Source organism: Sparus aurata, chromosome 12 (assembly GCF_900880675.1).
Source record: "Sparus aurata chromosome 12, fSpaAur1.1, whole genome shotgun sequence".
In the NCBI taxonomy this organism is placed as follows: domain Eukaryota; kingdom Metazoa; phylum Chordata; class Actinopteri; order Spariformes; family Sparidae; genus Sparus; species Sparus aurata.
The window spans coordinates 11,163,673-11,181,103 of record NC_044198.1 but is presented as its reverse complement, the minus strand read 5'-3'; the positions used below and the strand labels follow the sequence as shown (position 1 = coordinate 11,181,103).

Below are 17,431 nucleotides of genomic sequence, written 5' to 3'. Positions count from 1 at the left end.
CACAGTGTTGTGACAGGAGAAAATTTAGTTGCAATATAAATAAATGTTATTAAATTATCTGTGTTTTTGTGTTTTCAACAGTTTGTTTGCAAATGATAATGTAGGATTTATTTTTTGTGAGGATTTATTTTGTTATGTAGATTACCTTATTTTATTCTCTGTGTATTTTGACAAGTGACCAAGGTGACAGACTTACTGAGGATAAGTTGTCCTTGTGCTTTTCTTCAACCATAGACCAAGGTAAATCAACTTATCAAGTTAAAGCAAGAACAACCTGCCTTACATTACAATTACATTATCTACACTTTCAACAGAGTTTGGACTTTTGGGGAAACAGGATTGTATATTAGTAACTCAAAGAGAAAACGCTTGACTGCGACCTCGCTCAATATCTTGGTGGTTCAGCGCTGCCAGTATGACAATCTGTAAGTAAAACCACAACCTAAAACGACACATGCCTGCAGGCGGCCCAGCCCCCCACTCTATTTACCTCTCTAAACACAACCCTCCGCTGCATGCCACAGCCACAAATCTCTGCGCATGCCAAGGTCTGGCTTAAGCATCCCCCTAACCTTCACCCTGCCCCACTCACTCCCCTCAGTTAGACCTCACTAAGTGGATCCAGAACACTGACCAGCTTCCACAACAACCCTGAGCTGCACACATTACTTCACAGAACTCATCCGAGGAGATCAGCCAATGGTCGAATCCAAGGAAATACAACCATTCATAACTGCATATTAGTCTTGCAGGATTGTTAATAATACACATAAAGAAGCAAGAGAGACATCAGAGGTTTAGATTTTGAGAATCTTGAAGTTCCCGTCAGTCTCTGTCTTGTTCCAAGTGCCAGCAGCTGTCGTTTCCTCATTCTCTGTCTTTCCAACACACACAGCGCCATCACCTCACTCCTCATGCTCCACTTCCTAATTCCCCTTTGGCCCCAAAAGATCTGCAGCCTTGTGTATGAGTGTATGTGTGTCTGTGTGCTAGTGTGTGTGTGTGTGTGGTTTGGGGGGCAGCTTAAAGTCCAACGGGCTGAGGTCATCTGTGTAAACATATCACAGACACTCCAGAGAAGTTAGTGAATGAGTGCACGCAAAAAGACACACATGTATTTTGCCATGCCATTTGGCGGTCGGCAGGCCACACGGGCAACAGCTAATTAGAAAGATGAAGCACCCATCAGTCACTGGTTGATCTCGAAACCACATGCAGGCTTTTGGTGAACACGCACAAATAAAAAAAAAAACACACATGCACACGGACACATACACACGCACATACATACACACAAACACGTAATCAGTTTTTTTGGGAACACTGACCAGGCTGCGCTCCATCCAGCTGCTATAATTACATGTTAATAATATAACAATTATAGGTCTGCATTTAACGACATTACATCACAACTGTTCACTAATCTGACCAATTAGTAACCATGGAAGCCCGCACTGCTGGCAGCTGACAGGCCGTAATCATTATCAGACTGTGGGGATCTTTGTCCGTTTGTTTGTGTGTGCAGGGCGGACATATGAGCCAATCGACTCATCTACTCTTAAATGAAACACTGGCAACACCCACCCTTTGTTGCACCGACTGATTAACACGCTAAGTAATCTTATTATGTGGAAACAAACCAGACAGTTGTACATTTTTTTTTCTTCAGTTTGGAAGACACTGAGACGAATCTCAAGAGAAGCATCTTAGCCGTGCTTTTTGCTGAGTTAAAGGAAAAGTTCGCTCAGCGATGAGAAAGTCAGTTGAAGTTTTGTAGTCCAGAAAGCATCTCTGGAGCTTCACAGCAAAACAGTGTTGCAGCGTTCTTCTAAACAACTGAACTAAAGGGCTTCTTCAGTTTTCTGGGAGAATGCTGCCACGCTGTTTAGCTGCAAAGCTCCAGAATATGGACTCTAAAACTTCACCAGACTTTCCAACTGCATTGGGCTGAGTATAAAAGGAGAGAATTATCATATTTTGGTGAACTTACCCTTTAAGTTTTATGCAAGATATAATAGGGACGAAAGGCAGCAAGAAAATACTGTACGTAAATTGTGCATGAGGAGAAAGATGCCACGTGGGATTCATTGCGCGTATGCTCTTTCAATAATTAATAAGAAGTGTAAATGCACTCACAGAAAGTTATATATAGGAATAAACTCACAAGACAGGTCATTCAAGAGCTGGTTGATATATGAATTCATAAATTAGAAATGTTGTTTTCTGGTTACAGAGTGTAAAATAAGTAATTGTTGAAATTAGATCATTCAAACTTAAAAAGCTGTGGAGAGTCACTTTTGTGTCGGAAATGTATTTGTCGGGATTTGACTTCACTCTCCTCCATTCTGTAATGTCACACTATCTCACTCGGACCGATGTGACTGGGCAGATATGTCTGTCGTCTCTTTTGCTAAATTAGAAAATAAAATGAGGGCTGTTGATTCACAGCCATTAGTGGCATGCATTATTCATGAACCACACAGCACATAGACCTGTCTCTGTGGCTAATGAACATTAAAATGACAGCTGTCTGCTACCTGACGGTGATCTTTATTTTAGTCCAAGCATCTTTATGACATGTTAATTAAAATCAGTGTCTGATTCAGCAGGCGTGTCTTCAGGCGGAATTGGAGACGACCGGTCCATCCCCTCGGCAATCATTTGAGAGGAAGCTTCCAATTTGTCTAAAGATCTGCTGAAGTATTGATGAAGTCAGGCACCGACAGTGATGACAATGAAATCTCAAGGTATCAATTATTGATGAAAACATTACCATGTCAGCTGCGAACCGGAGACAGTGGGTGTAAGTGTGTTCACCTCTCTGCAGGGGTTTAAGTAATGCTTATCATGAAAGCCAGACAAGCCAAGATAATATTGTTCGGTCTCAGCACGGATGATGATCAAACTTTGTCAAGGGACAGGTTTTAATCCACTGTAGGATTCAGATACGCTTGCTCTTGATTGACAGTCAGAAGAGGTTTTATAACCTCCTTCCCCTGGAGGACTCTGTCCAGCTACTGTATTTACACTGGACCTGCGCTGGTTGGCTCCCTCCGAGTGCTTCGCTGCCTCAGAGAGCTGTTAGTACTATTAGTGTAATAGTAAGCCTTCTCTACTTAAGTGCCTGGTAGGACTTGAAAGCTATTAGTGCTGTTATTGTCTTTGATAAACTTCACACACACATACACAGAGAGGTGAGACAAGACAGATGCTCATTTGGAGGAGACAAAGAGGCTCAAATGATTCACTTCTATTCTGTGCCTGACCTTTCTTTAATGTGTGTCAAAGCTTTTGGCACTTACAGTAGGATGTCTGATATGATAGATTTAGACGGCCAGTATTTGTAGTGTTTATGACAGCTGCCCAACAGAATATGGCAGTTGACTCTCAGCTCATTTTCGCATAATCAACCATTTTGTGGTATTTTGCCAAGTGTGCATGCAAGAATGATGCAAGAAACTGAAGTGCTTGTTCCCCTCTGCTCAAAATCATGAGAACTTTCCACCCTCAAAGTACATGAAGCCTGGTACGGCTGCCATGCTCAACGTGGCCAAAATAGTTCTCCATCTGCTGCCGCTGTTCCCCCCACTTGTACGCACGAGTGTGTGTGTTCCCGTGCCTCTGTGCGCCTTGAGTGTGTGTGGTATGCTGTGGTTCCTCGCTGGCGCCAAATTTAGTCCGGCAATCCCGTTCTAACCGTTGCTCTGAAGTCCTACCAGCGCCGAGTGGAACGCTTCAACAGATGATCATGAAACACAACGGCAACGTAACGAAACATATTCTAGACCACCTTGCAGCTGAGATTCTTCTATTTTGATACCTTAGACATCTGCCAAAAAAGACATAAAGAAACCCTGAAAGAACTTTCCTATGAGGTTAGTTTCCCTCCCATCTAAAAAAAGAAAAAAGACATGGAAGAAGATGAAAGCTGACACGAACAGAAAGACAAACACAGCAGCAGTGCAGGAATGAAGGCTAGTGAGGGACATTATAATGGGTGCAACTGAAATCAATTTGTTTTATATGACCAAAATGGGTGTAGGAGGCTATGATGTCATGCTTTAGGGCTTCCAAAACACTAAAGGGGCAAAAAATAAGAATTTTAGTAGAAATATTCAAAGATCAACAAAAATTATTGACAGAATGTGAATAATAAGAAGTTTGACATTACGGTGTTAGCATGCTAACCAGCGAGGCTTGTCCCATCCTGGCCCAAAGCTCCTGTGCTAGTGGTGTAAACATGTCAATCCACTCGTCTCAAGCTCCCAGTCCGAACTGCTAGCTACATGGCTAGCTGAGCTGACTGAACTAGCAAAGAACAGCAGTTAGCGGCTTCTCTGGTGATATGCTGCCCTCTATTTGTTTTGAGTATGAATTTGAGTGGTGGCAAGTTCTCACATATTGTACCATGTAAGCCATTTTTAATTTAACGGCTAAAGAGCACCATCACTCCTGCAATCACGATGACCAAAAGAAGTGACAAGCAGTGACCAAATTTAGCTTCTGTTGCCCTGATTAACATTTAACCTCACACCAGAGATGTTTAGGTGTATGACTGCTGGCTAACTTGGGGAATTTGTACACTGGATGTCAGATGTATCTTCACCATCTGTTTCGGCTCATATGATACAGCCTCTGTCTGAAACACTCTGTTTTAGCTCCTGTCTCTTGAAGGACCCCACTACTGAGTACCCAGTCACTTCTGATTGGTCAGCTCACACACGCCTGAGCCAGCACCTCTAACAACAACAGAGCCGCTGTTCTAAATCAGAGTCAAGCAATTAAAAGGCAAGACTACTGACGAGGCGTTTCAGGAGCTTATAAAGTTTTGAGTGCACAAGAACATGTAAAAAATACACTTAAGGTAAGGATTTAAATGAAAAAGCAGAATGTCTCCCCATTTTGGTATTTTGGGGACAAAAGTGACCAGATTTTATAAACTTTGTTCAGCCAAGAGGTCACCAAGATGTTTGACACCTCTGCTGTGTGGTCAAAGTAAAAAAAACAATCTTCAACTTGGAGCAAAGAGACAAAAACAGAGGCAGATACTTTTTCCCGCTCGTCTACATGTGTTTGAACTGGCGCGAATGGAACATGAATGAGTAATGTGGCTATGCAGAGAGAGCTTCATAGGGAATGAGAGAGAGAAATTATGAAAGAGGCAGACAGACTGGTGAAGTTGCAGGAACTCCGAGGTGACAGACAGTCGGGTGAGATAATGTACAGTGAACGACAGAAAGAGAAGAAGAAGAAGAAGAAGATGGGGTGGCTGTGTAAGTCACTGACAGACAAACAGACAGGAGGTCAATGACGCTTTAAACACACTCTGACTTACCGTCAAGGCCTGCAGCCTCTCTTTGTGGAGCTGAGCCTCCTCACACGACATCCTGAGGGGAGGAGGGGGGGGAGGCAGGGGAGAGGGTGGGGGTGAAAGGAGAAAGGAGAGACGTGAGATCTCTGGGAAGACAAGCGAGAGCTGGGGTCCCTCTGTGAAGAGGTGCAGGGGAGTGGAGGAGAGAGGGAAAAGAAGGAGAAGAGGAAGAGGAGGAAAGGAGGAGTATCCAAGAAGGCGAGGTCCTTCCTCAGCAGTAATCCAACAGGAGATAGGAGACAGTGGGAGAAGGAGCTTGCGCCGAGTGGAAGCAAAGATCTCTCATTCACTGGCCATGTGCCTCCACACTCAGCCCGCCGCTCTCTCTGTCTCTATCACCCACTCTTTCTCTTGCACTCTCCGTCTCTCCTCCCATTTGTCCTCTCCTTCCCTCCCTCTCTCTCTTTTTTAGGCATGAGCCATGTGTGATTAAACAGCTGGGAGGAGCAGCTGAGAGAGAGAGAGAGAGAGAGAGAGAGAGAGAGAGAGAGAGAGAGGGAGAGAGAGGAGAGGAAGGGAGGGGAGGGGAGGAAGAGAGGAGTGATGGCATGAAGGTGGGGGGGAGTGTGAGAAGAAGAAAAGAGGGAGAGAAAGCGGAAGAGCATAATAAAATTGCAGAAGTAAGGAAAAGAGAAGCAGAGGTGTAATTTGTCATATTTGAAAGCTGAGAGGAGACAACAGGGAAGACTAATTTAACTGCTCTTTTAATAATTTTGCCTCTTGCCTTTTCTTATCTTAACTGGATTTAGGCTCATCTTTTTACTGAGATAAACAAGCAGATTAATAATCTTTCCCATTGTCAACTTTGACCACTTGGTTTTGTGCTTAAACAAGCAGTTTACCAAAAAAAACCTTTGTATTGACCCCACTGATAAGGTGTTTGGTCCATAAAATGGGGAAATTTTGTTGACCAGTGTTTCCCAAAGCCCAAGATGAGATCTTCAAATGTCCACAACTCAAGACATTCAGTTTACTGTCACAGAGGAGTAATAGAAGCAGAAAAGTTCATTTTAGAACACTGCTAATATACAGGCTAATCAATTGAGTAACCATGGCTTAAAGTTAGCTCACAATTGGAAATCTGCTTACCATGGGTACAAAATGTGTCTCAACTCTGAAACATGAAATGCTACATGTGTGTTGGACACAATTGACAAATGTATTCCTTAACCAAAAATATTTTTAATATTAGGAAATGAAGCATTTATACCTGAGAACTAGGGATGAATATTCATTTATTTGATAAAATGTCACAATTTTGTGAAAAATGCTAACCACAACTTGCCAGCGCTCAGAGTGACATTTTCATATTGCTTTGTTTGTCCAACATACGATTGTTTCTGCAACCACTGACTCACATCCACATTTGTACGTGTCATTGGCTATGTACCATTTTGACATTTTAACATAACATATAACATGTTTCTGACCTAACAGTCAAGTCTGGAGCTGGAGGGGCTGTAGCGGAAAAAGAAGAAAAGACTACCAAGCCAGTGACTGACTTACTTATTATCTACTGATCGATTAATTGACTAATTGCTGCAGATCTACCTAGAACTGGCCAGTTGCTGCCACTGCATCCTCACATTTCCCGGCAGCCTAGCCTTTGGCCATATGTGATGGAGTTTACAGAATTGCTGCAACTGCTGTTTTGCTGCTCCCTTCCAGTCACAGGCCACCACAACACTGTGAGCTGAAAGCACTCTCTCTCATAGTAGGGGTCATGCAATACATTTCTCAGACGTTTAGAAAAGAACCAAGGTGCCTAAACCTGCACCATAGCATTGTACTATCATTTTAAATAATTCTGATCTTTTAATAAAAGTCCACCGGCCGCCCACACACAAACGAGCCCACAGCTGACTCTTCAGGATCTATTTCTGGTCACTCTGGTTTTATGTTTGTTCCGGCACCTTTCACAGTGACATCAATCGAACACATTAGAGAAACAGGAACAGGATAGAAACAAAAGAAAAGAACAGAAGATAATTGTGCCACTCCGTGAAATTGATGCATGCAAATGAACATCAGTAGAACTGAGTACAAACTGCAAAAACACGACACACCTTCACACACACACACACACACACACACACACACACACACACACACACACACACACACAAAAGACAAAAGCACAGCTTGTGTAAATGGGTCACTGTTACCTGTGTCCCAATTTTTTTTTCTCCTTCCCTATTTTAACTCTCTAGGTTCACCTGAGTTTCATCTGTTCTTCTTCTGCTTTCTCTCTTAGACCTTTTTATTTATTCTCTTACTATCCTCCTCTCTTTCACTCTTTTTTTCCCTTCAACCAAATTTATTTGACATTTTTTCCCTCCACCCTTCCTCACATCCCTTCCTCTTTTCCTCCTTTTGTCCTCTCTTTCCATTGCTTTCCCTGTGACTATCCCTGCACATCGATGCAACTTCTCCTTTTCCTACATACCTCCCACGGTGCATCTCCATCCTCCCTCCCTCCCTTCTTTCCCGTTCAAATGATCTCCCCCTCAAATCTCACCCCTGAAACCTCCCTCCTCTCCCTTTTTCCATCCCTCCTTGTCTCCTTCCTGACCTCCTCTTCCTCTTAATCTCTATCAAATCCGATCCCCTCATCCTCTCTTTCCATGCCCGAATTCCTCTTCCTCTCCCACCTGTCCTTCTATCTATCAATTCCTTGCTCCTCTTCCTCGATCCCTCACGTCCTGCTCTCTCTCCTTTTTTTCTCCATCCCTCCTTCCACCAGCAGACGTCCTTATAAGGAGAAACGGCAGCAGTCCTGGCCGAGTCTTTTGGGAATACAGAAGCATGTAACACACATACACACACACACACTATCACACAAACACACACTGACATAATAGCCACTGCATTACTCTGAGAAAAAAATGTATAATAAATAGCTGCAGCTGGAGAGTGTCTGTCCTGTAAAGCCACCGGAGAGTTGAGTAAATCAAAAATGACACTCGTTCAGCATCTATATAAAACATTTAAGGCTCTCTGGATTTTGATGTTTCAGTGTTATTATATCATTTTCAAATTACTGCACGAAGACAAGTATTTTGCAGATTCATCAGTTCTGGAGTGCTGACAATTTTTATCTGCCGCAATTCTCTAAAGTTACACAAGAAGACTTTTGTGCACAACAACAGTAAAAAAAAAAAAAAAAAAAGCATATTTGTCTTCTCATTTAATGCTGCAGTAGACAGTTCTAGAGAAAGATAGTTGATTATTGAGTCATCTCATACTGACGCTTGGGGCTGGACACTGCTGACCAAAAAGCATCAGTATTTGACGACATGGGAATGAGACTCATCAATAAATTGTTTTTCTCTAGAATTGTCTACTTCAGCTTTACGACTAGAACATATTCTATTCTTTGGTTTAATGTGTTTGTCTTTAGAGGTTGTGTTCTGCATTAAGGTTTACTAATCCTGACTGCCAACACAGTCTTTAAAATAAGAGCTAATGAAGTGATATATCATGATACAAAGTTATTACTGTAGTCTGTGAGTCCTTTTAACAGTTGTCCACAGTGAGGACAGTGTAGATTATTGGGTTCAGGTCCTGATTATTTGCTGTTGGCCAACTTTGGAGTGGCGCAATACTAGATTTTCTTTCTTTCTCTGGGAGCAATGTCAGCTTGTGTCTTTGAGCTGATTATTCTGGTTTGACAACCTGCAACTCTGTAGACCAAATACTGTGAAGCAGCGGTAACAATAACAGTTACTTCCGACAAATGAAGCGTCTAGAGACAGATTTTTCCCTTAGAGGTTGGTGGAGACCAAAAACAGGGTGGAAAGTTGAGGGAATAATTACATTCATTAGGGTGCAAGAAACCTAAGTTCAAATCATAGCTAATGTTGTGTAAGGTCTGATGTTGGTGATAATCCATCAGTGTTGTATTTACAGCTTGTCGTTTGCAGGTTTAACAGGTGTCCCTAACTTTATGTTTGGTGTAATGGTCGTTGTAGTACTGTTGCATACTGGTGAGCTGGAATTGTTTTTACATTTTTATCTCTTTTGAGGGTTTATTTAGCAAAAGTTTGTTGTCAAGATGAGAACATGTATTACACATGTGACTTGCTAGTTTTCATGAATTAAAAAATAAAGTTTGTTGACGTATTCGGTTGTATAATATCTACAGCACAAGTCAAACATACTATTGGCTTGCTTGAGGTTCACCATCGAGATACCAAATTAAAAAGTGTACTGTTTAACCCTAGGACCCGCCTTCATTTAAACATATTGCTATGTCTGTAATGTGGGCACATGCAGGTTATAGACCGTGACCTGTTTGGTGACTTAGTGATATATGGTTTATGTTATAAACCCAGGCTCAGCTCTGCAGCTGTCTGACTTTACAGCCAGCAGCAGTCCAGAATTCTGGCCTCTCTACGAGTCTCTGTTTGACCTGGATTCACACCAATCACATCATTATGTTGGCTGCGCACACTGTCATTACAAATCATTCCTCTTCACTCTAACATTATTCTACTTCTTTAGAACGGTTTCCACTTTATTTCCCCTCTATTTCACTTTACTCCCACCACTTTTTAACTCTCTCCGCGCCCCCTAAAACTCTGCCACCTTCCCTCCCCCCTTCAGCCCCTCAACTATGGCGTCGGCTACGTTGGTTGGTCGTCGTCGAGACAACAGCATCATTGTTCCTCTGCATCGCCACGACGCGATGACCTCACTGCACAGCCAGCCCAGCTCCGCCTCCCCCCCATCCCAGCCCAGAGGTAATGGCCTCCAGATGTTGATCCAGAGGCACGAAAACACACACACACACACACACACACACACACACACACACACACACACACAAATATAACAACATGCAAAGGTTGAGTAGGAGGCAGAGGGAATGAGCAAATATGGACAAAGAAAATAAGTCAGAAAAACTGTGCATGTGCACGCGCATGTGTGTAATTATGCTAATGCATTCATCTCATTTGCCCAACTTTCCTGAGCTTGGTGCTCCCACATTTCACCAAAATGCTGCTGAAAAGAAGGGAGACACACAGATAAAGCCACACATCTGTTACAGACTGGCCTTTGCTGCAGACTGAATTATAATATGTGTGTGTGAGTGTGTATGAGGGAAAGAGAGAGGGACAAAAAAAGAGTGGAGGGGGAGAGAAGAAGCAACCCAAACAAAAACAGACATATTTCTGGCGATGGGAGTGCCAGACCTTGATCTCATTCATATTTTATACATCACTGTGGGAGGTAAAGCTGTGTTTGTATGCCATACTGTCTGTCTGACACACAGTTTAGCTAAAAGCTATGAAAAAGTATTTAAAAATCTGACATTCTCCACCCCCCTCCTCATATTCAGCACCCTTTCCCCTAAATTCAATACGGCCAGTTCCCTGAGCACTGCAGTCTTGTCACTGCTGCAAAGTATGTTTATTTTTCCACAGCAGAACTGGTCTAATTTAACAAAAAAAACTAAATATGTGTCTCGGTGAGGCTAGGAGAGAAAAAAATGTTGATGTCTTGCTTTTTTCTAAAAGATAGGACTAATAATTCTGTCTTGCAACCTTAATTTTACTGTAAGGTTTTAGGACTCCTGACAGCTTTCAAAGCTGATGAAATGCTCAGAACAAATCGAAGCATTTGATTTCAATGATTGCAAACAACTGCAGAAGAACACAGAAGCAGTGAATAATCTATGCTTTGAATGTAAAAAATACGTAAACTAGCCTAGGATTGCTGAACACTGTAGATGCAAGCAGTGTGGATCATAAGAATTGATAATTGCAGTGGACTACTGTACTGGTGAACAGTAAACTGAGCTGCCTCCTGTGTGTCCGTTCAGTCTTTTGTATCTTAAGGATGATTTATATTGACAGAGGAGAATTCACATGTATGCCCTTCGGTATCAATGCACATGTTTGTGTGTCTGCATGTTTTTATAAGACTTTTTTTCCCTAATCTTTAAAGTGGAATTTTTATTATCTTGAGATGCACTTTAAAGTAGAAGTATATAAAAGAAGTGGACGTAATGTCACCCACTGTTATGTGAAATACCCTTCTGAAGCCTCACATTTAGCATTTTCACCATTTGCCTTCTTGATTTTTTGGAGCCAGAAGTGACCATATCTGGATTAGAGGTTGAAGCTGGTGAGGATATCCTGACTGATCTGCCTGAAAACCCTAGGACACATCGTGGTGGCGTGGTAGACTTCAAACTAGTGGTCGAGACCACAACCTCATCAGGAAACTGTTTACTGAGGTCATAAATCAAATGAGAAGCAGGGTAATCTTCTCATAAGCTTACATAGAATCAAACTAATCTTTTGAAACCAGGGGAGACGTCCCCTGCTGGCCATTAGAAAGAATGCAGTTTCGAGGCACTTCATTTTTTCAGACCCAGACACTCCGTCCATTTCCTTTTTAAAGTCTGTGGGAGAAGCAGATGTCTTGGCCTCTAGACACTCAGATTCTCATCACCTCAGCATGTTCTGTTTGCTCCCTCTTTCTCTGGAAGCCATTATTCTTTCTCTCTGTAGTTTGCCTGTCTCCTCTTATCCAGTTTTTACAATTCATGTCAAACCATGTATTTGGTTCATCTTATTTCTCTGTCTGTGTTTATGTTTTAACATTTTATGTTGTTTTCCACTCTGTAAAGGACATTAAGGTGCATTTGTATGAAATTGTTTACTATGAGCGAGCTTGAAGTTGCTCACAGGGTCATAAATACACCCATCGAGACCATTATGTACAAGAATAAATAAGGAATAATAAAGAATAAGGGCTGCAACATTGTTGTCATGATCAATCAACCCATTGTTTTTTTCCAACAAGTAATTGATTATCTTCTTAGTCTTTGAATTGCTGTAAAAGCTGCTCATCACAATTTTATACTGCCTGTTTTGTTCAGTAATTGTTGAATATTTTTGATGGATAAATGAGGATTAATTCCTATCAACTCTGATTTAAAAAGAACAAAACATAACAGCGATTAACATGGTTGTTTGGCACTCGCTCTCTGTCACTGAGTTGGTAAAACTGTATATGCTAAATTCATCCCATCGCTTTTGAGAGTCCCTTCTCTCTAAGACTTCCCTGAGTGTGCAATAAATAGCAGCAGAGAATGGGCCATCTGCCACTGTGGTGTCTGCGCTCTACATGACCACAAATACTACCTCTTCTTTCAGCTGAATCAGTGGACAACCCAAAGAAAGTGCGGCCTATATGGTGATTAAAAATGAGCCCATAGGAGAGAGGAAAACATGCAGAGCTCAGGAGAGATCAGACGTGACAGACTGAATCACGACAGCACTGTCTCATTTTCCCAATTAAAACATTAACTATTGATGTGCCAAAGAAGCAGGTCTGCCTCACGCGTCACTGCACTTTCTCTGCCTGCTTCATGGGTGCGGCTCTGACAGAGGACGCGAAAAATCACTCCCACCTGTCACTCGAACTGCCTGTCGACAGCTTATTAAGACTCTCTGCTTGGAGGTGAGCTGCATTAGAACACCTTGGTTATCACTCAAACCAGCTGACTGCACAGCATCCCCTAATCTCCAACATCTACAGGGTTTTTATCAAACAAATACACTGTCTGTCTCCTCAAAACAGACAGATGTTAAAGCTAAAGCTCAGCACAAGACTCTCCTGTACCTTATCTACATTAGGCTTTCTGGTGTTCTAAGTAAAATCTGCCACAAGCACCTCAATACTCTCAAAATGTAATCAGTCATGAATTTCTGGATTTTGTTGTTTAGCAGCCACCTGAATCCCTCCACCAAAAGTAGCTTCAGTGGAATATAACACTGTACACCCACAAAGCTTTGAATGTTTAAGAACAACTCCCACTCTGCTGTTCTCACTACAGTATCACTGTCACTACTTCTCTCCACACCGATTCATATAGCAGCTGATCGCAGCACATTCAGGTGCAAACAAAAATGATTTTACTGACTTTGTCCTTTCATCCCGCCGAGACTCAGCAAGAGCCAGCGGACTCAGCTGTTTGATGATTTGCAAAGCTTTTGATTGATAAATTACTCCCTATGTTCATTTGAGTTGAGGAAAGTTTACCTGAGATCCATCTACCAAATGTAACTGTTAGTTCGTAAAAAAAAAAAAAAAAAGAATGCATACATTTTGGAGCGTCATTCCCAGGTCATCAAATACTGATGCTATCAGGTCCATTGCCAACTCAAAGTGTCAGTATTTGTCTTCGTTGGGATGAGACCCAAAAATCAACCATCTTTCTCCATTTGGTTGCTTTTTGTTTAACTGCACACTTGTAATATTGACTAACGCTAACAGCCACACTGCTGCTTGATGTTTGGGGAAAACTTACTAGCGTGGTACCAAGGCTACCAACAACCCATAATACAACTCTCTTTCAAAGCAACAGGCCCATTATGTAACATCAGATCTAGCACTGGCTCTGTATAAAGGCGATACACATTTGGATATTTTGTCTTTGAATATTAAAAAAGAAACATTTTACACAGAAATTGTTATATTTGGGAAAAACAGGGGGTACTTTTCTTTTTTTCTACAATTCTATATTTGTCTGGCAATGCAGCTGACAAGTCAGATTGATTTGAAAATCTGCTGATACTGCTCCTCTCTTGTACTTGTGGGACGCATCACCAAAGACTTGACAGTCTGCATCTGAGCAGCAATTCCAAAAAGCTCCAATGATTCCTAACACACCGGGGGTATTTGCTTGATACTTGTCTTGCTGTGATTTTACGACTGCGGGTGTATTGGATATTTTTTCAGGTTGATTTCTCATTTTCAGGTCCAGGCACACACATAACGCACAGGAGAAAAAGGTCTGCAGCATGGCAGACTGTGCTGACACACAGAGGCTGGACCGAGCCTGCAGCAAGCACATTGACTATTCTGAAACATGCCACATTACACCAACTCTGGTGCACATTCACACATATTGTATCTGAGGACTATCTGAGTGAGAGGCTGAGTAAGATAAAGATGAAGGAGTGCAGGACTGATCTGGTGGAAACAGTGACAGGAAGAGGGGAACAGAGGAACAGAGTGAAGCCATGAAGAGGTGATGTGCAGAAAGCAGAGAGGGTTGCAGAGAGAGCATGAGGGTGTGTGAAGAAGAGAGGGAGGAGTGAACACGGTGTACGGCGGGTCTCCTCGCCAGTCATGACTGAGCAGCAGCCTTACCATGACGGAGCTCCCGTTCCCATGACAACCCAGCCTGTCAGATGGAGGGGAGAGAGGTGGAGGGATGCAGGCAAGGACAGCAGAGATGGAGACAGAGATAGATAGGAAAATGCAAGGACCATCTACTCACGGTGCTGTGGCGGTGCCGTTCCTCTGCAAAGGTGTGTCTGACATGGCTGCAACACCCCTCTGCTCTCCTTCCCCTGCTCCTCTTCCTCGTCCTCCTCTCCTTCCCCCGTCCTCCAATGTCCTTTTGACAGAGTTGTGTCCTCCTCTTCCTCCTCTCCTCCTCCTCCCTCCCACCTCCTCCTTGTCTTCTCCTCCTCCTCCTCCTCCTTCTTCTTTCCTCCTGCCTTTTCGGTGTGTGCTCGTCGCGCCAGAATGTGTCAGAGCAGCTGCTGCTGCCGTTGCTGCTCCTGCATCGCCCCGCTCTGCCGGCAGGAGGGGATGGGTCTAAGCATGTGTGCGAGAAATAGAGAAAAAGTGGTCACTTGTGTATTTTATAGGTATGAATATGGGCGTGATGCTGTCAATAAGAGTGTGTGTGTGAGAGAGAGAGAGAGAGAGATAATCTAGGAGCAAGTGTGATAGATGGAGATGAGAGAGGGGCCAGGATGGAGAGCAGAGGATAGAGAGAGAAGAGACAGGAGAGAGGGAGGAGAGCCTTAGGGGAGTTACTGTATAATGAAAGGAGTGGCCAACCTGCCTTATTCCGGCTGCTACCCTGAGAGCAACCTTTCCCCTCCGAGACAGAGGAGGGATTCATTTAAAGAGGCAGATAGGATATACACTCAAGGAAGAAAAAGAATCTTCTTTAAGTAGGCTCCAGTGTACTGCAACCCAATACAGGACAAATGTTTACATTAAATGGATGCATGTTTGAATGAATAAGACTGGATGATACAGAGCAGAATTTGTCAGCTATAAAGGAAGTCAGCACACTGACGTGCGACTGGGAAAACAATGTGGACAACCAAAACACAAACTGATTAAGTCCCCTTACGATTCTAATTCAATCGTCACGACATACGAGAACTAGGGCAGGTCACAATGGACAGACATTATCTTACAACTGAGTCGCAGTTTAGGATTCAAATCCTCCACATCCAAATCAAGGCGGGTTGGAGCTGTCGCGTTAATATAAGGCAATGCCTAATTTGAGTGTAATCTCTGAAGAGTTTTTAGTGTTGCAGATTACAGGTGTTTCCATTCGGGTTTCTGTCAGAACAAACTACAGGATCACATTCAGTTTGGTTCTGAGCTGAGTCAGAGCAGGGTCATACTATAATGCCCTATAGGGCTGCAACTAATTAGTACTTAAACTGTCAATTAATCTGCCAGCGTTGTTATGTTTTGTATATAAAATATCAATTGTGAAAAAAGCTCCCGACAATTTCCCAGAAACCGAAGTGATCTCTTTCACTACTTCTTCCATTTGACCAGCAGTCCAAGACCCAAAGACAAAGAAAGACAAGAGCAGTAAATCATCATATCAAAGAAGCTGAGACCAGCAAATTTAGTTGGTAATCTGATGAATTGCCTCTAGTTATGTCACTTAGTGGCTAAATTGCATTGTGGGTAATGTACGCACCAGGTTTTGAAAAGCAAACCAAACAAACAGAGGATGAAATTAGCCGTTTACTTCTTCCTTTACTCACAGCAACACATGCACATGTATTCCAGTAGCCATGCATTAACAGCTGTGTAGTTATATCTTGCTATGGTTTCTATAAAGAAAACAATAACAAAACACAACTAAATGAAGCCAAACCTTAGGTATACATTAACCTCATACCTGCAATGACATGTATTATATTACAAAACATAATAATGTTCTGACTAGGATTCACTTAAAGTCTCATAAACTTAGACAATAGCTAACAGAGGAGTTGTCTAATGGCTATACATTCACAGTGCACTTCCTTTACGCTCTAGTATAATTTAAACACTTATAACACTGGATATTCAGATATATTAACGCTATGCCAATTTATTGCTAATATAGCACTACATTTCCTGTTGTGTAGCTATATTTGCATTGAATTACCCTTCTGTCTAACAATTGGGTTGCTTTTATTGTGAAAGCCGACAGTCACACTACATCCTCTCACAGAGTAACTTCCTGTCACTAAGTTAGCAAAGCTTCGGTAACAGATCAGGCAACAGTAGTTCACAATATCACCTTAGTATTTTAAGGCCAACATTAAGCACATGACTGTACTAACAAAAGGTAACGTTAATAAAGGTTTGAACATGTTTTGAACTCGACATGATATATTTGTAACTCTCGTGCGGGCGGGGTCATGTGAGGGCCATAAACTAGCGTGTATGCAACGTGACAGGGGCTAATTAGCGTAATGCTAACTGAGGGCTAGCATCCAAGCTCCGAACTCCGACCCACCTCGACTGACAGAAGTTATCAGTAGCAGAATGGAGACACGTGGTTTGCAGATAAATTCTCACCCCCTTTTCATTCACGCACAGATAACTTGTAATAAAGTTATGGCTCTGCACAACTGTACGTTAGGCATCAGTTGATCCACACTGACACACGCTGCTCGTTATTGCGTGACGCATGTCACTATGCTGTATATCAGCAGCACGCGGGGTGGCGCCCCCCAGCTAGCTTAGCAGCACGAAAAAAACAAGTAGGCCTCACAGTATACTGAGATAGACGCTAATTTACACTTACATTTAACCTTGAGGCCTTTTTTTCAAATATACCCATTAGCAACGCTTGAATTCATTCACAATGAATACAGCAGGACCAGAGATATTTAAAACATCCTCCAACAAAAACAATTAAATATGTCCACTGCCAGCGCCTCCCAAAACAACTTGACCTCAGCGTTAAAGCAACAGGCGTAGGCTACAGGACACTTCATCATTTAA

At 42.4% G+C, this 17,431-nt stretch overlaps 1 protein-coding gene across 4 annotated transcripts in view; it reads right to left on the bottom strand.

Annotated features, from left to right (window-relative positions):
* The window catches only part of palm2akap2 (PALM2 and AKAP2 fusion), a 94,009-nt gene extending 79,179 nt beyond the window's left edge, over window positions 1-14,830 (bottom strand). For all 4 annotated transcript variants that reach the window (XM_030435367.1, XM_030435369.1, XM_030435370.1 and 1 more), the window contains exons 1-2: window positions 14,670-14,830; window positions 5,336-5,387 (exon numbers count right to left, since the gene is read on the bottom strand). In XM_030435367.1, the coding sequence (XP_030291227.1) occupies window positions 5,336-5,387; window positions 14,670-14,713 (96 nt within the window). In that variant the 5' untranslated portion in view covers window positions 14,714-14,830. The remainder of the gene's footprint in view (window positions 1-5,335; window positions 5,388-14,669) is intronic.
* Between the last annotated feature and the right edge of the window lie 2,601 nt (window positions 14,831-17,431).